The 22,985-nt window shown below is 40.4% G+C and overlaps 1 protein-coding gene across 5 annotated transcripts in view; it reads left to right on the forward strand.

Moving 5' to 3' along the window:
• Positions 1–22,985, forward strand: part of bbs9 (Bardet-Biedl syndrome 9) — a 505,659-nt gene that overhangs the window by 21,495 nt on the left and 461,179 nt on the right. For all 5 annotated transcript variants that reach the window (XR_005943329.1, XM_041190083.1, XM_041190082.1 and 2 more), the window contains exons 6-9: positions 6,147–6,321; positions 8,697–8,781; positions 13,154–13,337; positions 19,298–19,427. Coding sequence is in view for 4 of the 5 variants with exons in the window: in XM_041190083.1 (XP_041046017.1) it covers positions 6,147–6,321; positions 8,697–8,781; positions 13,154–13,337; positions 19,298–19,427 (574 nt within the window). In the remaining variant the exon portion in view is untranslated. The remainder of the gene's footprint in view (positions 1–6,146; positions 6,322–8,696; positions 8,782–13,153; positions 13,338–19,297; positions 19,428–22,985) is intronic.

The raw sequence follows: 22,985 nt of genomic DNA on the forward strand, positions 1-22,985 counted from the left end.
AATGCAGATTTTTAATTCAAATATTATGACCGAGTTAAATGAGCAAACTTAGGACAGAATCGCCCCAGATTTGCACTGTGTGGTAGCGGGCATGAGAAAAGTCCTTTACCCATTGGCCACAATGTTGGGTTTTTGCACCGTATGGTCCCATTCCTGGCCCCGCCTCATTAATAATGCATTCACTGGAAATGTTCCGGGTCGCTGACAGCTGAGCTCTCATATGCCTCACACGCCATGACCTCAGTGCTTCCTCATTCTGGGTGTCATATTTAGCGCACCAGAGTGCAGCATACTATTTGTCCACAGACCAGGACTGCTCCATCTGACAGATGGCCCTGCAAGCAAAGGTGACGGCAGCCCCCAAATTTAGTGATGCCTCTTGAGGGAGAGGGGGGGTGCCTGCTGGATGCAGTGGAAAGCCGCCGCGATGTTCTGTACCCAATCTCTGGACACACTAAGTCCACCAGATTCACCTATCTGCCCTGGGAGGCGATGACAGTGGTGGTCAGCACCACCGGAGCACAGACAAGATCAGTCATCCAGTGCAGGAAGAGGATGAATGATCTCATCTGTTCCCCCAGGATACATCAACCACCTCATCACTCTCAATCACACACTCTCAAACCTACCACACATTCACATGGGATCTCACACCTCAAGCGACAACACCACTAACACTCTCACACATCTTCACATCTTCATCACGCTCACGTCCTCTGGAGATCCTGTCCTTGGCTCCGCTCACCACACAAACATTCCACACAATGCCATGCGTCCTGCTTACAACCTCTTTTCATGGTGGAGAAGCTGGCTCACAGCAGCAGGGAGAGGTCCCAGACTGGAGGTGGACTGGCCCGCATTAAGCCCCTCATTCACTGAGGAACATGCCACCATGCTGACTGGTGAGGACATGCCTGTGGTGATGGTGAGATCAGTGGCAAACACCCATGTGAGGATCCTGCGCCCCAGCTTCCCCCTCTCAACACAACTGTGAGTGCTCTCTCTCTCTCTCTCTCTCTCTCTCTCTCTCTCTCTCTCTCTCTCTCTCTCTCTCTCTCTCTCTCTCTCCTGCTTTTGACTCTGCTGCCATGCACTAATTATCTCTACTTTGGTTCACAGGGAGCTCTGTCAAGCGACCAACACCCTCAGCCAGCCAGTCCCCCAGCTCCATCCAGGTCCTCACCTCCAGCCAAGAGGACACCCCCTCCATTGAAGAGCTGGAAATAAGCAGCCTGGAAGACCCATCACAGCGCTTACCCACACCCTCCACCAGCGCAGAGACACACACCTCGGTGGGACCTAGATCTAGAGCAGGCTCGGGTTCATAATCTGGTGGTCACCACATGGACACGTGTCTGCAGCAGGAGGAGGCAGGTTCAGCCGAGCTCCCCGACACTCGGAGGGCTGCTGGGGAACAGGCATCTGTGAGGTCCCAGTCAGATGATGAACCTCTGGATTCGGCCTCCCTGCTCATCATGGAGAGTCAGCAGAAGGTGGGGGAACATCATGCAGAGCTGTTGGAAGCCCAAAACAGAATGGCATGCGAGCAGGAAGAATGCGTCTGCCTGCTCTCTGATGAAGTGGTGCCCACATGTGCGCAAATGGAGTTCTCTATGGGAAGGGTGATGGGCGCCATGGAGACCCTGGTCCAGCAGAATGCGGAGATGCGCTCCATTGCCGTAGTCATGGGTGAGTTCCTGCAGTGGCAATGCGAGAGGGATACAGGGCACCTCAATGTCCCTCCAGATGCTCCTTCCACTCGAGGAATCAGGCCGGGGCCCTCGGGCACCTGAAGGGAGGAGAAGTGGCAGCTGGACATCTACTCGGGAATCTCAGAGGCTGTCCACTCCCGCACAGTCCCTTTTGCCTGTGACCCCTTCGTCCTCGTCCTCTATCACCACAGAGGGAGCAGCTGGCCCAGAGGAGGACAGCGAAAGCAAGCCGGGTCCCTCAAGGCCTCGGCTCTCCAGAGGACCCACACCAAAGTCATCAGAGGCAACAGGGCCAACCCAACACAAGCTGTCTCCACCCCTGCTGCGGATGTCAGGGCAGCACTAGAACAAGTGGTGGGCTGAGGAAAGTTAAGAAATTCTGATCACAAGTGGCTGCACGGGTGAACATATTTTGTCACTTTATATCTGAAAATATATTCGCTTTCACTGAATAACGTGTAGTGTTGTCTTTTAGCTTCATTGACAGGCTTTGCGAACTCCCATTGCAAGCCCCCACTGGCAATTCAGCTGCACGTAGTCGGCCTGCGAGTGATTCTGGAGGGAGGTGGGTGTGTGGCAGGGCCTTTCGGAGCCTCGTGCAAGCATCTCGCACACACGCGGAGCCTTTATCCATCACACTCAGCTCACTGTCCCGAGCACTTTCAATGCTGCCTGCTGAGGTTCTCTTTCAGTTGTCCATGTGAGCTGACCTGCATCTCCACCCACCCGCTGATCATACTCATGCAACACATGGCTCCGCTCACTTTCGATTTCGACAACCATGATCCTAGCGAAGTTTAGGATCAGTTCTCCCATCCTTTCTCCGTTCCCAGCCACCCATGTCCTTTCCCTGATCACTGTTGACTCCCTTGGAATCACCTTCCACTGTCACCAACCAACTCAAACCCTTGTCTTTCCAGGATGTCCAGGTGAACATGCATGTTCCCTACCTTCCTGAGAATCCCAACCCCATCCACATTGACCTCCCTGATCTCCTTTCCACCGCCAGGGTGTGTCTGCCTCCGAGTTCCTGCCAACCACCTGCGCTGTCCCTTCTAAAACTACCAATGCACCCTCACCCTTGCCCCCCCCTACCGGCTTCTTCTGCCTCCTCTCACACTCACCGTTCCATCCATCCTCATTTCACTCTCCTGAAGGCACTCATTGACTCCACAGGCCTCTGCCTTGCACCTGGACATCCCCTCCTTTACTCCCTCCTCCACCCTGACACCTTCCCCACTCTGAACCCCCTCCTTCCACTGGACAGTATCCCCCTCTAAATTCCCTCCCTTACACCTCCCTCCCCCCTTACACCTGCCTGCCCTCTTGCTGCATTTTCCACCATTACAACCTCCTCCCACTGTACTCTCTGCCTCACCCCCACTTCACATCCCCTCCAACACCTTCGTTCACGTCCCCTATCACCCCCCCCACCCCCAGCCCCACTGAACCTCTTCCCCCACCCCCGAGTACACCTTCCACTACCACTCAAAGCTAGACCTTCCTCTCCCCAATACCCCCCTCCAATCAAAAGAAAACCATAGGTATGATGAAACATTGGAAATAGGAGCAGGAGTAGGCCATTCGGCCCCTCGAGCCTCCTCTGCCATTCAACTAGATCTTTTTGATCTATCTCGAAGCAATTTCCCACACTATCCCCATATCCATTGATATCTTTAATATCTAGAAATCTATTGGTTTTATTCTTGGATATGCTCAGTGACTCAGTAATTTGATGTGAAGTGATTTGGGATGTCCTGACTACATGAAAGGGGCTACATTAATGTAAATTCATTATTTTTTGTTTTGGGTACAGGATTCTTTCTCTATTTTAGAATATGTCTTGGAAGTGCCTTTCCTAAATCTGAAATAGGCCTGTTGCTAATACCAGGGGGAAGTGATCCTCTGTCATCTTACTCGAATGGTGATCAAGTTACTCTTGAGGTTTCTTTATCGTCTGCGCCAAGTTACATTCCATCCATGTGACCTTCATGTAGACAGGAAAAGCTTTTCAGTCTCAAACTCTGGTCAGAGACAATGAATATATATCTGTTTCCTTTGACCTGCTTGTTCAGCCTCAGTCAGGTAGAAGATCTGATTGTGCTCAAACCTTTGGTTGAGATTTGAACCCATTTCCCAATGACTTGGAGGCAAGAGTTCTTTCGCTGAACCTCAGCTGATACTTCACCAGACTCAGCTTCACCATATTCTTCTATTATGCATCTGGAGGCCTTATTTCCTAATATTTTGTCATCAGTAACTTCACCTTGGATTTGGATGCAGAGAACCAGATGAAGCTCATTGTGATATTACAGGCAGACATGCATGCACATGCAACTGTGCATACAGCATCATACCAGTTGCAGCAGGCAGAAAGGAAGATTTAAAACACATTTATTCCTGGGATCACTGGCAAGGCTGGTATTGCCCATCCCAATTGCCCCTTGAGAAGGTGGTGGTGAGCAACCTTCCCTGTGATGAAAATGAAATTTTCAAATATTGCAAATTAAAAAATTGCAACTGTTTAGGGCTCCTGAATCAGGCAACTGGGTGGGGGGTTTGGTGGGAACATCTAGTTCATGTAAATGATCATTGATTCAGAATATTAATACACTTAACTTTGACATGTTAGATAAAGGCAAGTGCTCTTGTCTGTACTTGTCTAATGCTGGGAGAAGGCAGGTGGTGGAGCTGTTGTGCAATGATGGCAGTTAATGGTGTAACTCTGGTCCATTGCAGCCTTCAGGTACTGTACTGCTCTAATAGTATATCTGCACTGTATAACTAGTAAAACTGCAGCCTTAAAGGATACTTGTTTTGATATCTAACTATGAATATTGTTTTTTGATCAATAAACTATATATTGTATTGTGCAGTATAGTATTAGATAGTTAATAGTGATTTACGCTTATGGGTCTGTTGTGTAATTTGTTAAATCACTTGCATTATTTTTGTGTTCTGAAAACTAAAGCAGCCTTGTAACATATATGGGAGCAATAGTGGAGCTAGGACTCATTTCAATGGATATCATTTTAGCAGTGTAATATATTACAAACAACAACTGCTAGTTTTCCTGATCTGCAAAAATACTCAACGAACCTGTCCAGGTTAAAAAAAAAAGTCAACTCTCACTGAGGATTGGAAAGGTTGCAATTGTGAACTCTGAAATTGAAAAGCTACACTTGGACTTCCAGAAGCATTCCTCCCTTGGAAATTGTATCAAATTGGTGTCTTCATGTGGAGTCCAGTGGCCTTCATGCCTAGAATTACCATCCCACAGAACTGTAGTGACTCACCCCACGGTGTTCTCTGGCTCTTCTCCTCTCCCAATGGGCTTTGTAGTTTAAAAATAACTGGAAATACTCCACAGAGCTGGCAGCATCTGTGGAGAGAGAAGCGCAGAGTTTGTTTTGTCAAATATGACTCCTCAGAACTGCAGATCTCCAGCTCTGAAGAAGGGTAATATTTGACTCAAAACATTAAACTTTGTTTCTCTGTCCACAGATGCTGCCGTACCTAAGTGTTTCTAGCACTTTTTATTTTAGATTTCCAGCATCTGCAGTATTTTAGTTTTATCTTAAAGCTTCTTGGTTTTGCTGTCTTGATGTATGCCCATATAAAGCACCGAGATTTGGCTAATACTACCAGAAGTGGGTTAATTCCAAATTTCTTTGAAATCTGTCTTTTCATTAGAGTACATAGACTGTCGTCTTAAGCTAGTTTCCTATTGAAGAGCAGGACAGTGGGCTAGTGACGGCACTGTAGAGACCTAGCTCGTGTAATGTAGGATAGTTATGACTGGTGCTGCAAATGGAATTCATTAATCTCACTACCAGGCATATGTTTATCTTTTATATTAATCTGTGGTTTATGTTGTAAAAATGTTGTTTTAACCAAAAAGCAAACTCATACTGAGTACAGTAGACATGGAGTGATGTTAATTAAAGGGTAACAAAGATGAAGGTGGAGTTAGACCACAGAGAGATCTAGTTAGCTGTTTTGTTGTATTATGGCTGGGCTCCCCAAGCTTCTAATTCATACAATGGGAAAATGGGATTTTTCATTTCCAACTCTTATAATTTAGTTACAAACCTAACTATTTTTAGAACCAGTTCTTTCTTAGCTTTATACATTTTTTAGATCTGCCTCCTACTCTGTCTTTGCCTCTGATCTCTCTCTCTCTCTCTCTCTCTCTTTCTCTTCTCTTTCTCACTCTCTCTCGCACTCACTCCTTATCCTTAATTCTCTGTAGGTCTTTACGCTCTGAAACTGCCTGCTTTGATTTACATTCTGCAGCCTGTAAACACCTTCTAACCCTTAGTCCTGAGGGAGAGAAAGAGGAGGAAGTTCTGAAGACAGATTCGATATGATATTAAAAACACTTTGGCTGTTGTGTTATGCGATATCATTCCAATGTATTTCTTTTAAACTTAGGTCGAGACTTAATTTGCATTCAGTCTATGGATGGGATGCTGACGTTTTTTGAGCAGGAAAGCTTTGCTTTTGGGCGTTTCTTGCCCGGCTGCCTTTTGCCAGGCCCGCTGAAATACAGCTCAAGGACAGACTCCTTCATTACTGTGTCCTCAAGTCGGCAAGTTGAAAACTATAAGTGAGTCCAATGTATTTCTTGCCTTTGGTGTACATAATACATTGAAGAGAAAAATGATCAATTAACTCCAAATGGATTTTCTTTCTACTTTAAAGCGTAATTAATAATTAATCCATGCATTGTATTTATGCAATAAGAATGAAGAAACCAACTTTCCCAGTGTGTGTAGATGTTGTGGTTTGGGCTGGTTTAACTGTAAACATACTTAGGAAGCTTGTGATATTGAGAGTAAATTGATTTGGTTATTTTCTTTGTCAACAGACATAAATTACTACATGAATATTTAATTTTATTTATAATCCTTAATGCATATATGCCCAAACTCTCCAGTGGTCATGCCATTATGGACATACTTCCTTCTCAAAGTCACTTATGTTATGACAATAAGAAGATTTGTGAATTTTATGGCACTTTAGCTGCATTGTTCCTAAGGGCCAACATGCTATTACCTCAGAACTTGTATCCTATGTTAAAGAAAATGTAGCCAAATATAAAAAAGTAGAACAAATCATTAAAAGAATATCTTGTATTTTTTGTGTCTTTCATGTAGAAGCATAGCTTAAAGGGGTATAAATATCCGTTGAAAATGTAATAATTAAATATGAAATGATGATTTTGCTTTTCCAGCTCAAAGTTCTAACTAAACGGATAGTTAAACAGTGTACTGGGCATCTAGTAGGGCTATGTTTAAGCCAGCTCAGCTGCTGGTAGTCCTGTGAGAGCAGAATGGGGTAACTAACTTGTTGAAAGGAAGCTCGGAGCCTTCTGTGTCTATCTGTCCATCCAGGACAGGAAACTTGCTGGATGAGGAATAAAACCAGAAAATACTGGAAAAACTCAACAAGTCTGGCAGCACCTGTAGCGAGAGAAACAGAATTAACGTTTCAAGTCCATATGACTCTTCAGTCATATGGATTTGAAACGTTAACTCTGTTTCTCACTCCACAGATGCTGCCAGACCTGATGAATTTGTTTTCAGCATTTTCGGTTTTTATTACAGATTTGCAGCATCCGCAGTATTTTGGGTTTTATCTTGCTGGATGAGCAGTTGGGTTCAAACTCACTTCCTGTCACACGGCTGCACCAGTGCTGTCGTACTGCATCACCTATCCCTGTTGCTCTGACTTATTACAACTTAATGTCACATATCTTGTATTCATCCGGATGACTCTGCATGTTCATTTGGGGTATGGTAGTGTCATGATTATAGTACTGTACTATCAGCCAGAGCACATAGGTGACGACTACGTCAATTCCCCATATTTGATCCTAATATTTTGATACCTTATATCTAACAAAGATCTTCATCTCCATCTTGAAAATTTCCATTGAAAGAATTCTGATTCCCACTATCCCTCATGTGAAGCAGTGCTCCCTGATTTCACTCCTAAATGGCCTTGTTCTAATTTTAATATTGTGCCCCCTTGTTCTGAATTGGATTCCCCCATCAGAGGAAATAGCCTTTCTGTATCTAAATCTTTCATTTTATCATTTTAAAACCTGAATTATATCACCTCAACCATCTAGGCACAGAATACAAGCCAAGATTAGGCAACCTGGCCTCCTAATTTAATCTTTTAAGTGCTGGGACAATTCTGGTGAAGTCTGTGCAGCACATTCTCAATAATATCCTTTCAGGGGTGTGGCCATTGAACTGAATGCAGTTCTCCAAGTGTGGTTTGAGCAAGGCTTTGTAATAATGAAGTATCACTTCCTTTGTATTTCATCCCCTTTGAGATAAAGTCCACCATTCCCTTAGCCTTTTTGATTACTTACTGGGCAACATCACTTGTTCCATTTCCCAATCAGAGAACATTCCCTTCATCTCTCCTGTTTCCTACCTCCCAATGACCCATATCACAAAGTTACCTTCTGTTCTGTGAGCTCTCAGTTTTGTTAATAACCTCTTGTGTGGTGCCATATCACAAGGAGGTTTAATAGAGGAGTGATGGGTGGGAGGAATTGGGTGATTTTGCAGCATGAAATGCTTTGCTGCAGAGTGGTTGAGATACAAACCATTGTATCCTTCACATTAGATAAACATTTAAAGCTGAGGAAGAATGTAGGGTAATGGGATTAATTTTAATTGCTCTAGCAAAGAACTGGCATAGACATAACCTGTCAAATTTCTGCTTTCTGTACGGCAAAAGTCTCTGATTTTAGATTTATATACGTACTGTTACTGAAAAGAGCTTCAGGTCTCTGCCCCCCCACCATTTCCCCATTCAACCAACAACAACAAAAAGTTGCTTTAAAATAGCGTCTGTAACAAAAACATTGCAAAGCACTTTGGAGGCGCAATCAGTAAAATGTTTGTGTGGATATGTTCATTATACTGATTTGAAATAAAGGTATATTTTTGTCACCCTTATCAGATACCAGGTGCTAGCTGTTGCCACAGATGCAGAAACCAGACAAGATTCTGAGCAGCAGAAATTAGGATCTGGGAAGAGATTAACGGTAGGCATGTGTTTTTAGTTTTGTGCTTTTTGTAAAAGGTCACTGAAGTATAAGGGTCTGGCACATAAAAGGTTAATGTGGGACTGAATACAGTACCACCCACACAGTGATGCAAGAGAACACATGACCTGTACCTAGGGGTCACTCTTGTGTTGGAAAGAGCTGTGTGTAGAACCAAGCATGGAGACATATCCTAGGTTGGACCTTTTTTCTGTACTTGTGTTTATAGTCTAATAGTTAATAAAATACTGACTGCTGAACTACCTAAAACTACAAATACCTTAATGAGACCTACAAAACTATGCCCAACACCTTACAACATGGCTGCAATGAATTGAACAACTCAAAACCTTGCAGGGACTGCAGAAGAAAATTAAAACCCTGGAAAACTAAGGAAAAATCAAACAAGTGTTCTCACCTGTGAAGAAAATCTGAAGCAGCGAAGACGCAGAAAGAAGTTTCCAAAAAATAAAGCTCTAAAGAAAGGCCTGGAAGCTGAAGGCAGAAATTAAATCCCTTGCTGGTGCAGAAGACTCCATTAAATGCCATGGAAGTCCAACTTCTATACCCAGAGTGTGCAGAGCCAGCAGACCTGGCAGGGCTGAGCTAAAAGTTTAAAATTCTTGGACACCCAAGCCCTGAAAAAAGTTAAATACTGCACTGGTAAGGAATTGCTGTTTAAATCGCTGTCCGAGAAACCCGACTCCTGATTTGACGCCTGAACATGTGGCTGTCAAGCTTGCTCCGAACAAAGGAAAAATAATAATTAATCAAATTAATTGGGACTGAGTAGACAGCTTAAAAAACCCAGTAAAAGCTTGGATTTGTTGCTTCCAAGACCGAAGAACATTGCACTAAAGCGGGGAAAACCCTAACCAGTTGATTCAGGCAGCCATTGTTGAAAAAATTTAAACACGGAAATTGCAAACACCATTACTGCAGGAGGCCACCAAAATGGACAAGCGCAGGAAAACCCTTTGTGGAGAAACATACCATGGCGCCATTTTGGATTTTCGGAAACTACTTAAAGCTGATCCTGCAATTTAAAAATTTTAATCATGGATCAGAAATCCACCCTTCAACGCGGACTTATCCAAGACCCCAATCAATGAGAAATACCTTGATAAGACCTACTGAGCTATGCTGAACACCTTATAACAACACAGGCCTTGAGTTGTGCTGGATGAGGAAGGATAGTCACAGAAGATGTTATTTGTGTTTTTAAGAACCATTTTGATTCTGTGGCAGGGGTGGGAGCCTGATTTAAGGGATTCAAAACTGGAGTTCTGGGAAAGATGGGCTTGGATTTGCAAAGGACTTTGAACAAGGACTTGTTCAAGAACTTTGGGGAGGAAAGGGAAGTTGGAGATGCAGCAGAAGTTTTCAAGGATAATGGGATCAAGGGTTGTTTTTTTGAGGAGAGGGGTGATTACTGCAAATTTAAAGGAGAGAGAGATCAGTTAACAGTATCAGCTAACATGGGGACCATAAGGGGAAGTTGGGTGATCAGTTTAATGGGTATCGGCTCAAGTGAGCAGGAGGCGGGTCTCATGGAGAAGTTGAGCAGTTAAGTTCAGAATGCATGTGGGGAGTTAGGAGAGAAACGAGAGGACTATGCTAGTTCAGAGCTACAACAAGGCAGAACTTTAGGGGATGATGGCATCCCAAAGAAAGTTACAAGAATGAGTCACTTCAGAAATACTGTATGTAGGCAAATGTGGCAGCAATGTGCACAGAACAAGGTTCCCCGAACACCAGATGAATAACTAGATGATTCATTTTTATGATATTGTGCAGAGTGTGATGCTGGCCAAGACTTGGAGAACTCCACTGCCCATCAAATAGTGCAAAGGCATATTTTACATTCACTTCAACAGGCAGATAGCTTCTTTCTTATCCCAAAAGTGGCACCTGCAGCAATGCAGCACTCGCCAACTACTGTGCTGAAGTATCAACATGGATTATTAGCAGGGATGTTAATTTTCTTTTAATCATATATTTTGTTAATTAATTCAACTGTGCTGTGTGCCTGAAATCTTTTCGCAGTTAAAGTTGAGCACTGAGATTGGTTTTGAGATAGTTTGATCAGTCTTTGTAAGGTACCCTTTCATTGTGGTAACTGTTGTTTTTATTATGGTTGTAGAGCTTTGTACTTTATCAAGATTTGACTTTTATGTGTTGTGGCTATAATCTATGTTTTCTCTGATGTTGCAGACGGTACTAATTTCTATTCCTGTATTTGGAATGTTTCCCCATGAAGAATTAAAGCCTATATTTAAGTGCTGTTAGCCATTTGTTTATAGGTGTAGGTTTACTTGGCTGAGTTTTTTTTGGGTCATTTTGAGTGTATTCCCTGTGGAAGCCTATTGCCCTGGTTAACTCTTTCCAATTCAAGCTGCTGAAAACTTTGCACTAGTTTTTGTTTGCCTAAGATGATGTGCCTTAATCTAAACCATGTGTTTGCCTGTATGAAGAATGAATTCATCATTTACGTACATTGTCAGCCATAGCTCTGCTGGCAGCACTTTGAGTCACATGGTTCCAGGTTCAAGTTTCACTGCAGGGCTTAAGCACAAAAATCAAGGCTGATGTTCCAGTGGAGTACTCGGGAGTATGACACTGTTGGAGGTGCTGACTTCCAGATGAGACGTTAAACTGAGACCTCAACTGCCTGCTCAGGTCAATGTGAAAGATCCCTGGCACTATTTTGAAGAAGAGCAGGGGAGTTCTTGTGGTATCCTGGCCAATATTTATCCCTCAATCAACAACACAAAACAAACAGATTATCTTGCTATTATCACATTGCTGATTGTGGGAGTTTGCTGCCATGTTTCCTGTGTTACAACAGTGACTACAGTTTGAAAGTACTTCATCGGCTGTAAAGCGCTTTGAGACCTCTGGTGGTCATGAAAGGCACTAATAGATGCAAATTTTTTGTTTCGACTATTGCATTATGCAGTGAGTGGTTATGATTTGGAATGCACTGCCTGAAAGGGTAGTAGAAGCAGATTTAATCATGGCTTTCAGAAGGGAATTAGCTAAGTACTTGAAAGGAAATAAATTGCAAGGCTACAGGGCAGAAGGCAGGGGAATGGGACCAGCTGGCTGCTCTTGCAGAGAGCTAGCCTGGTCTCAACTGGCTGAATGGTCTCCTTCTGTGCTGCAACCAACCTATGTTTCTAAGCTATTTTTCATTATTTCTCACCAGGTTTTCTAAATCTGCTTTGAATAAAAAGAAAGAAAGACTTGCATTTATATAGTGCTTTGCACAACTACTGGACAGCTCAAAGTACTTTACAGCCAAAGAAGCATTTTTGAAGTGTAGTCACTGTTGTGGTGTAGGAAATGTGGCAACTAATTTGTGCACAGCAAGATCCTAGAAACAACAATGTGACCATGACCAGATTTTTTTTGTGACGTTGATTGAGGGGTAAGTATTGGCCAGGGCACCAGGCGATAACTCCCCTGCTTTTCTTCGAAATAGTGCCAAGGACCTTTACATCCACTCAGTACTGCAACGGGTGTCAGCTTTGATTTTTGTAGTCAAATGCTGGAGTGGGACTTGAACCTGGAATCTTGTGACTGAGAGGTGAGAGTGCTGTTTGAACCACAGCTGACACTCTACACATGCAATGTATGTCTGTGATTTCCTCCTTTACTATAGCCCTCAATTCTGACTATTTTGTGATGTCCTTTGCCAAGCTGTTGACTTATATAATGCACTGCTCTACACCAATCATTGTGGGCACAAATTCAGCCTATATGAGCACATGCTTACCTGACCACCAAATTGCACCTTTTCAGCAACTGTTGTCTCAAGTCTTGGAGTTTCTTTAACGGTTTTGAGAGGGGCATCAATCTTTGTGGCAAAGGGATAGTTTGCAACACATTCCAACTGTGGATGTCCCAGTCCAGTGTCAGTCAGTGGTTTATTGTAACCAGCCATTTCCATTGGTTTACACAGTTAGGCTCCTAAAACCTCTGACCTGTAGAGACTGTAGGTCTGCAATGGATGCGTTGATATTGCTCTTTCCAAGTATGGAATTTCAGAAGAACATTTAATGTATTTTAAGGTTAGTTTATTTTTGATGTTGATGAACATTTGTCTCCTGATGTGTAAAAAGTTAATAACTTTGCTTTAAGGTCACATTTGTCATGACTATAGTGGATGTTTGGTTAAACCTATAGGTATGCAGAAAAGTAACTATTGCTTTCTATTCTGTATATAACATGAAAAAAATGAGAGCCAAGACCAGTGGGGGTTTGTGTAACAATCCTGAGCTGTATTGAGTTGAAATAGAAGCCATGAATCTAGAGACCATACCATCTTGCTGCTTATATTTTGACCTATTGTGAATCTTATTGTTTGCAGAGGGACTGGATGATGAACATTGGTGAACAAGCATTAGACATATGTATAGTATCATTTAAGCAAGCTGCATCTTCCATATTAGTACTTGGTGAGAGAAACCTTTTCTGCTTTAAGGAAAATGGACAGCTTCGCTTCATGAAAAAGCTGGAATACAATCCAAGCTGCTTCTTACCTTACACCTCAGGTATGTAAAGCTAATACAGTTCCTAGACATGTTCAGAAAAGTTCACAATTATGATCCTTATTCAAAGAATATTTTAAGTAACGAGTCTGAGTTCCCATATCTGAAATTATTATAAAACAATTGTTAATGCATGCAGTAACAATGGAAGCTGCCAAGAAGTTGATGTGGTTATAATGACCTATATCAACCATTCTACATTTCCTGTTTGTAACTTTGGGAATTTGAAAGTGCCAAGATTTTCCCCTAATTTTCATATCAGCAATTTTGGCTGCACACTAAATCCCAAGCAAATGAATAGATGGTTCTTCCTGAAGACTAAGTATTCCAGATGAGTTATTCATGGGTAATTGAAGATAACAAAGAAAATAGAAAACTTTGTTTTCTAAATTAAGAGCAAATTAAGATTCTTGATGATGGGAGAGAGTTAACATTGTATATGTTGTCAGATTGTAGCTGTAAGTTGCCACTGATAACCTATGCAGCCTCTGAAGCATACTTACAGTTTCTAAGTGCTGTTGAGGTACAAGTTACCAACTTGGATGAAAATGCATGGTATTTACATGTTATTTCTGTAAATAGCTGTTTACTTATTAATTATTTCACAATTATATTGTATAAATTTGTTTATAAAGAAATTTTACTTCCGGGGGGTGGGGGGGGGGTGGGGAGAAGTGTTTCTTGTTGCCTTCATTAATTACCCAGTGCTCCAAATGAATGCCAGATATATAGAAACGGCAGCGCAAACAGCATTTCTGTCTAATCAGTCCACTTTGTTGTTACCCTCCATCTGAAAAAGTTGGTTTAACCACACTTACCAACCATATTCCTATATCCCTTTAACCCCCTTTCCTTCACTTACCTGTCCAATCTGCACTTGACTGTTGATATAATTTCTGCCTCAATCACTAACCTGGAAGCGAATTCCAAAGCCTCCCAGCTGTGTGTGGGGAAAAAAAATACTCCTCACCTATGCTTCAGATCTCTTTCATTTAATCTTGTATCTATGACCTTTCATTATTGACTCCTCAACCACTGGAACCAGTCTGGTTCTACCTGTCCGATCCCATCCCTTCATAACTGTAAACACTTGCGTTATATCAGCCTATAATGTGTGTTGTTTAATGGAAAAAGATCCAATTTTTCAAGTATTTCTTGGTGTTGTATTTGTTTTTCCCCATACCAACCAGTATTCTAGTGAATTTATGTTGTACCCCCTCTGTATGTCAATGCAGTTTGTATATATGCCACCTTATTCCATCTGGAACAAGTGGTTTAGTGATTCTTTATCTCTCTTTCCTCCCCAAGTTGAAGTACTGAATTTCATCCAAGGTATTTGAATGGCAGTTTTTTGTCAAGAATAAGGAGAACTACACTAAACATTGCAATTAAAAGCTATAGTGTAGTGTGTTCTGTCAACTGCAAAGCACCCAGTACTCCAATGATTTAATGTACAAAGATTGAATATTTTGAAACAAAAACAGAATTACCTGGAAAAACTCAGCAGGTCTGGCAGCATCGGCGGAGAAGAAAAGAGTTTTTCTTCTCCGCCGATGCTGCCAGACCTGCTGAGTTTTTCCAGGTAATTCTGTTTTTGTTTTGGATTTCCAGCGTCCGCAGTTTTTTGTTTTTATATTTGAATATTTTGAATGCTGGTTGTATTGCAGTCCATGACTGCTAAATATTTCAGAAGTTTTAAAATACATGCTTGTTTGTCCTACAAGATATTCTTCCTCATGTATTGAACATGGACATACAAATAGACTGCTGCCACATACTGAGCCAGAAGTGACTTTGATTGTCTTTAAGCACTTTGTTTCTTTGGTCATTTGGACCTGTTATTGACATCACCCTTGGCAAGAAAAAGCTTTGTTTTTGAATGTTTATTGGTTGTTTACTTCTCTCAACTTCATGCAGTTGAGTTATCTGCAGCTTTTAGAATCATGGAATGGCGACAACACAGAGAAGGCCATTCAGCCCATCATCTCTGTCAGCTCCCTGCAAGAGCAACTCTGCTAGTCCCGCTACCCTGTCCTTTTCTGTAGCCCTGCAATTTTTTCCTTTTGAAAGCCACATTTATATCTGCTTCCACCATACTCTGGCAGCGCATTTCAGATGCTAACCATTTGCTGCATTTAAAAAAAAAAAGTATTTCTTCATGTCACCGTTGGTTCTTTTGCCAATCTCTTTAAATCAGTGCCCTCTGGTTCCCTTTTGGCAATGGATTTTTTCTATCTTTCCTGAATGAGACTCCTCATGATTTTGAATACTTCTATCAAATTTCCTCTAAACCTTCTCTAAGAAAATTAACTTCAGCTTCTTCAATCTACCAACATCATCTATCCCTGGAACCATGCTCATAATAATCTTTTTCGCACCATCTCTAATGCCTTCACATCATTCCTAAAGCCCACAATCAGACACTACTCTAGCTGAGGCTGCACCAGAGTTTTATAAAGTTTAATTATAACTTCCTTGCTTTTGTACTCCATATCTCCCTTTATAAAGCCCAGGATGCCTTTTTAAGTAATTCTATAGTGTTTTATTTTAAAGGTATTTTTTAACTTTTAAGGGCAGTAATGTAAAAGTACAGAGACAACTCCTCAAACAGGCCCCAAGCAATTCATGATATGAGGGTTCTTTGCATCTTTTCATTCTTGCATATTTGAGGATGAGCAAAGAACTCATGTTCTGAGGGTGAAGCATCTGACGTAATGTTCCAGAGGTGATGCAACGGAGGGTTGCCTGTTTTGGCTGCAAGGTGCACAATGTTTTGCTGTGCTGGGAAGATATGACCACAAATAGATCTCATCACAGCCCAAGTGCGGCTCAGGCCTTACAGCAGTGTGAGCTTCCTGTATCCCCAGTGCTACTTACGCGGAGAACTCCAGTTATCCTCATTTTACCAAAGCATGTTCACTGGGGTGGAAGTTTTACCTTAATATTGATTGTCTTTCCTGGACTCTAAGAATTTTGCTGCGAGTATGCCTACTATATCACGGTTATTTGCCTACGTTTTATTTCTGAAATAAAGCTTCCTTATAAGTAAAGTTTAGGCAGCTTCAGTTATGTGGAGAGGTTGGGATCCTTCTCCTAATAGCAGAGAAGGTTAAGAGGAGATTTAATAGAGGTGTTCAAAAGGGGTTTTGATGAGTAGTTAGAAATATTTCAGGTAAGGAGTCTCCCATTTAAAACAGAAGAGGAGAATATTTTTCTCAGAGGGTTGTTTGTCTGTGGAATTCTCTTCACCAAAGAGCAGTGGAGATGGGGCCACTGAATACTTTTAGAGCAGAGTTGAATTCTTGATTGTCAAGGGTGTCAAAGGGTTATAGAGATTAGACAGGAAAGTAGAGGTCACAATCAGATAAGCCATGAGGCTTGAGGGGCTGAATGGCCTACTTCTGCTCCTAATTCGTATTTTTGTATGTATCACAAACTGAAAGCAAAACATGCAACTTCATAACTCCCAAGTAAATTTGGAGAAAAGCAGTTTTTGTTTAAACCCCAGTTTTTGAACAATGCTGAAACTCAAAACAAGTCAGGGACCTAAATAAAGACAGAAGTAAGTTAAATGACAACCTGCAATTATTTACGCAGTTCACAGACATTGCTTTATGGGCCTCAGTGGCATTTCCAAAAGTTATAGCAAGTGTTTTCTGTGCTACTGCTTTTAGTTTGCACTCATTTCAGTCACAGGACTCTCTGAGCCTTTAATCTATTGCTTGCTGCCATGCCTTAAACACTGCATCCAATTATTGTGCAGGTACTCTGACTTTAGCTTGTTTGCAAAGTATCTGCTGAATTGGGTCTATTTTAGAAATCAAATGTTTGTAGAATTATGTTGTTTCCTTGCAATTGTATGTTTATATGTCTCTATTTACTGTTCAGAACTGTACTTTGGTTTAGATAATGTAACAATAATAGATTGGGCAGCTTTTGGATTCACCAGAGCAAGTTATCAACATGTAAAAACTTGTTTGTTACGGGGAAAAAAATTACATTTGACAACATAAATATAGATGACAAATGGGAATAATTTTCAAAAACATTCAATATTTTTCTTAAAATATTAATAATTGCTTGCTACTGAAGTCCGAGGGTGAGGTTGAAGGCAGTAGACAAGAAGTTAGAATAAATTTTACCTGCAAAATTGAACAGTTACTACTAAAACTTTATTTTTCCCTCTTGCTTTTCCTTCCTTACTTCCCCCTGTTTATACTGTGTATAGTTCATATGAAGTTGACAGGCATGAACTGCTCAGTGTGCAGTTTAACCATAGACCATCTAAATTAAAAGAGCAAATGAAAATATGGGGTGGGGATTCTGTAAGAACATAAGAAAAATAAGCAAAAAGGAAATGAAATGGGGCAGAGATTATGCTCTGAAATTGTTGACTCAATGATAAGTCCAGGAAGCTGTAAAGTGCTTAAGTGAAAGATGAGGTGCTGTTCCTCAAGTTTACATTGAACTTCACTGGAACAGTCCAGTAGGCAAGAACAGAGATGTTAGCGTGAAAGCAAGGTGGAGAATTAAAGTGACAGGCCACAAGAAGCTCGGGGTTATGCTTGTGGATTGAATGGAGGTATTCCACAAAGTGGTCACCCAATCTGGGTTTGGTCTCCCCAATGTAGAGGAGACCACATAGTGAACGGCGAGTAGACCAGGGTACTGCTGAGGAGCGAATCATTTTCTGCCACCTCCAGCATGATGCCACCACCAAACACATCTTCCTCTCCCCTTTCCGCATTTTGAAGGGGCTGTTCCTTCCATGATACCCTGCCCCACTCCTCAGTTACCCCCAACACTGCATCATCCCCCTTCCACAGCATCGTTCCATCCAAACGCAGGAGATGTAACACCTGCCCTCAATCCTCTCTCCCCGTCATCCAAGAGCCCAAGCACTCCTTCCAGGTGAAAGGGTTGCCTGACCTGCTGAGTATTTCCAGCATTTTTTTGTTTTTATTTCAGATTTCTGGCATTCGCGGTATTCTACTTTTTGTGAAGCAACAGGAATACTGGCTGTGACATTTTGGTTATATTTCCTTTGTTGCTGAAGCACTTTGTTTTTGCAGAATTAAGCCTTAAAAAGTGCTGGCCTTTTACTATGCAAGTTTGTTTTATCTCCTGCAAAGTGGTTACTTGTTTTTCCTTTTCTTTTCACATTCTACCTCTGTAACATACATCATTGGTTGAAAGAGCAAACTTAAATATTGCATTAAAATATGCTAAGGTTTTTTATCTGGTTAATTTATATTCCATTGAACTTCAAGGAAAGTATTTTATTTGTTAGGAAGTTCAGATGTATTCGAGTCTTTCTATGGAAATGCTAGCAAAGTTCCCAGTTAGAGAATGATCCAAATGTCAATGCGAAGTTTATTGTTAGTCTGGAGGATTCACTTCTTTTAGATTAAGCCAATTGACTTTGACTTTTTGTCATCTTTTGTTTTCTAGTTGTAAGCTACATTGAGGAAATGTTTGGAATAAATGTTGTATAATTAAAAAAGTGCGACTAGTCCCAGTCAGATAAAACAAATATTTTCTGAAGGATCAGTCAACTGTATACCATAACTTGGGAAAATATATTAACAAGTTTTAGGAGTTGCTGATAGATGTGATGTACATGCCAAGGTTTGAAAACCATGTGACAGTTTTTCCAGTCACCATTCCAGCTTTATCAAATAAAAACACTTCTATAAACTCCAGTCCTAGTCACTTGCATGTGCACTCGGTGTTACTGGCACTGGACATGGAGAAATATGTTCAAACTTTACTTTGTGAAGTGCTTTGTTTTAACAAACTATAACATTGTAACCTTTATATAGTCTTATGTAAATTGTTATGATCCCCAGTGAGTTAAAACAGGAAAGACAAATGTGCCTGTAGATGTGAAATACTACATAGTGTATGGTGTTTATTTTGTTGGGGAAATGAGTAATTTATTTCTTCCGTTGTATACCTTGTAGTGTTGGAAGGAACAATAAACACTCTCATTGGGAACCACAATAACAAGCTGCTCATATACCAAGATGTTACTCTGAAATGGGTTGCACAGCTTCCCCATGTTCCTGTGTCTGTACATGTCGCCAACTTCCAGTGAGTACCCCAGTGTTTTCAAAAATCTATCACTGTCACTGCAGTATAGCAGGATATACTTTGTCTGCACTTAATAATGGCTCATCTGTTTCCTGGTTGCTTGTGTGATATTACAGTGCAGATACTTTGCCTAGTTTATTTTGCTGTGTTGATCATAGTATGTAAGGAGAGAATGGCAAAATTGACTAATTTTCAGAATCAAATGTGTATTCTGCATTGAAATCAAAGTGGGATCATCTCGTATGGATACATACAATTCTTTCTGAAAAGCATTAAGAATGATCTTTCACTATCAACTCGAGAAATACCTGCTTTCCTCATATATGGAAGTATAAGTAAGGTCGAAATAAAGTGAGTTTTTGCTGTTTTGATTTATTGGAGGAATCTATCTTACAATTTTAATCTTCAGGCATAAATACAACATCTTGCATTTAATAAACACTCTTATCTATATACTCATGGAGATCTTTCAGTCATTAGTAATCTCAAAGAATAATTAAATCTTTCTCTCTAAATTTCACAATAATAGGATCATTAATTTTTCAAATATTGATATTGACTCCCATCCTTTGCTGTTTTCCCTTGTATTTTATCCTGTCACACATAGAAAGTAAGAAGACTCCCAAGTAATATCATCATTGGCACAAGACTCTTCTCTATTTTCCACGTAAAATTTCAGCAGCTATCTATAAAGTCCTACTGCAATTTCTTGCTGAGTATCCAGTCTACGTTTACAGTGCCGATGAGTCATATACACAGAAATTTAAATCAGCGAATGTCTTTCCTCTTCGAATTCCAACATTCTTTTTCGTATAGTATTTTCCCCACATGACACTGGATTACATTCTACTTTTGTGATGTAGAAGAACACCTCAAACTATGTGACTGTTCCCATTCCTCAGTATAAAAGGGCTTGCCTCATTTTGGAAAATCTTTATTTTTCTAGCAACAGGTGCATGTTTGACCCTCTTGAAGAAGGTCCATCAAATTTCATTGTAGTATTAATGTCTCTGTAATATGCTATATAAATGTAAGTTGTTTACAATGGGACACAATCTGGCAGTGGATCCTCTTCATTGTAGGTTAATACCTTAACTGCCTAGTTTTGGGTGTCTTATTTTAGGAAAGATGCCAAATAAAAAAGCAGAAGATATTCACTAAGATGATAGTTAAAATTAGAGGCTTTAGTTATAAGAAGATACTAGAGAAACTGAGATTTTTTTAAAATTATAACCAGACAGATTAAGAGGGGACATAATAGAAGTGTACAAAAATTTGAAGGGTTTTGATGCAGTAAACAGGGGAAAAAACTAATTGGTGAGTGGGTGAATGGAGGGTATAGCTGTTTCAGAAGTTGGCATAGGCATGATGGTACAAATTCTCACCATTGAATTTTCATTCAGACCAATCACAAAAATAGTTTTAAATTTCTGGTCAAATTACTTAATCATTTATTTTTTCAGCAATGCTTTCCATTTTCTTCCAATTTCTATGTTCCTATTTATGGTTTTATTTAGTGAATGGCTAGAAAGTGATAAGTACTCTTGTTGTGTTTTATAGGTAATTGTAACTTGCACAGTTGAACATATTGACAGGATTATTTGATGAGTGATATGAATGTAGAACCAACTTTCATTAATTACAACTTAATATGTATAAGCACGAGTCTGAAAAGAGATCTCTGGAAATCAAAGTTAGAGGAGTTTGGACTAACAGGCTTTCTTTGCATTGTTGTCTGTCATAGATGAATTGATTCTTTTCCATTTCATTACTTATTTTGCTTACAATATTGCTCCCACATTAAAGAGACAATCTGTCAACAGTGGTTAAATGAGTTGTCCCATGTTCTACAATTTCTATCGAATAGTCCACAAGCACCGTCAAGAAGATCTTGTGCAAACCTTTGCTCAAACAGATCTAAATTGAAGAGGCCATTCTGATCCTTTTATCATTCAGTTGCTCCTTGTATTATTAAATGCACTGTTTTCTGTTAAAAATATAGCGGTATAGCTTATACCAACTAGTATATTGATACAGCTTTATATTGCATTCCATATGCTGCAGTTATTTTTGTCAGAAAGCTACCCAGTAGAACTGGTGCCATGCAAGATGACCTTTCCTTAGAAATGCTTGGCAATGTCAACACACAGAGAAAATTCTTTTATCACAGTTCGGAGAGTTAGACTAAAAGAGCCAAAGTTGTTTGAAGTCTGTTGGCTTTCTTTTATTTTTATCAGACTGTATCTCCACTTTCACTTCTGTTAATGCACAGCCCTTTTAGCCACTGACCTCCTAAGCTGAGAGTGATGATAAACTGAAATTTGATGCAACAGAATTTTTTTTAACCTCCTGCTAGGTAAGATAGCATTGGTTTTCTGTTCTCACTGAAGCTTGCCAATTTGAAAGAATAGTTTTAACAAATATAATTGTTTTCAAACTTGCAAAATTCTAAACTAAAGCTGAATAGATAAAATAAATTATTGAGAAAGCAATTATGCTAAGTTAACATTAGCAACTTATGCAAAAAATCTAAAATTGTTTCAGATAACTAATGGAAACATTGAAGCATTGAACAATGTGTACTATTTCATATTATATTTTATATTTTTAAACTGTCAACTTGTGAAATTTGAGCCTGCCAATTATCTCACTTATATTTGAATATCCATGTTAAAGAAAATTGCATCTCTAAATTCGATATAACTGCCATGACAAAGCATAATTTGAAGGATGTACAGCAAACTGGAGACACATTTAGGAACATCGTATAAAATAATCTTCATTCAGTTGTCATGCACATAGAAATGGATTAGTGCAAGCAACTGTTGTGGGTAATCATAGGGTTATGGTTTCTTTAAAACCTTTGAATGCTGTAATTTAACAAATATCTTATGATCCCTCCTCTGTTTCAGTGGCTTGTGCTGTGCTTGGGCCACTCCTCACTTTCTTCTCTGGAAGTGTGTTACTTTGATTTGCATTAAGACTTAGCCAATATTGTTGCTGGTTTCAGATTCTGTCTTCATTTCATGGGCTCCTCACACTATTGTTGCACAATTGATTATAAGATATAAGAGGAATTAGTACACTGAAACAGTGAGGTTTGTAAGTGAAGGCCTGAGAATCTCAACCTTAAATCTTTGAAACAGTACTCATGTCAAGTGGTTAACCTTCCAATTTCTTATCATCATCTGAGTAGTGGGAGGTGGGAAATAAGGTGGGGCAGTGTAAGCCAAATGGATGTAGAAGGAAAGTTGAATTAAGTAGTTTGGTTTAAAGTGTAAGGATCTGTGTTCATGATCCTTTTAATATCTTTGACTATTTAAGATAAGAGTATAGTTACTAGTAGTCATGTTTTTTGATTTTTGTGTAGTCAAATTCTTTTGGTTTAAACTATGAAACTTGTGGCTTAATGTTTTTAGCAAATATCTGAGTTTTCAGATTCTTAAAAAAAAAACACTTCACTGGTTTCTACCGCGATCATAGCATTCTAACTGATTCCAGGTGTACTGCCTCCTTACTCAGAGGTCCATTTCATGTGTTGATTACACTCTGTGTGAG

The sequence above is a fragment of the Carcharodon carcharias genome, chromosome 6, assembly GCF_017639515.1.
Source record: "Carcharodon carcharias isolate sCarCar2 chromosome 6, sCarCar2.pri, whole genome shotgun sequence".
NCBI classification, from domain to species: Eukaryota; Metazoa; Chordata; class Chondrichthyes; order Lamniformes; family Lamnidae; genus Carcharodon; species Carcharodon carcharias.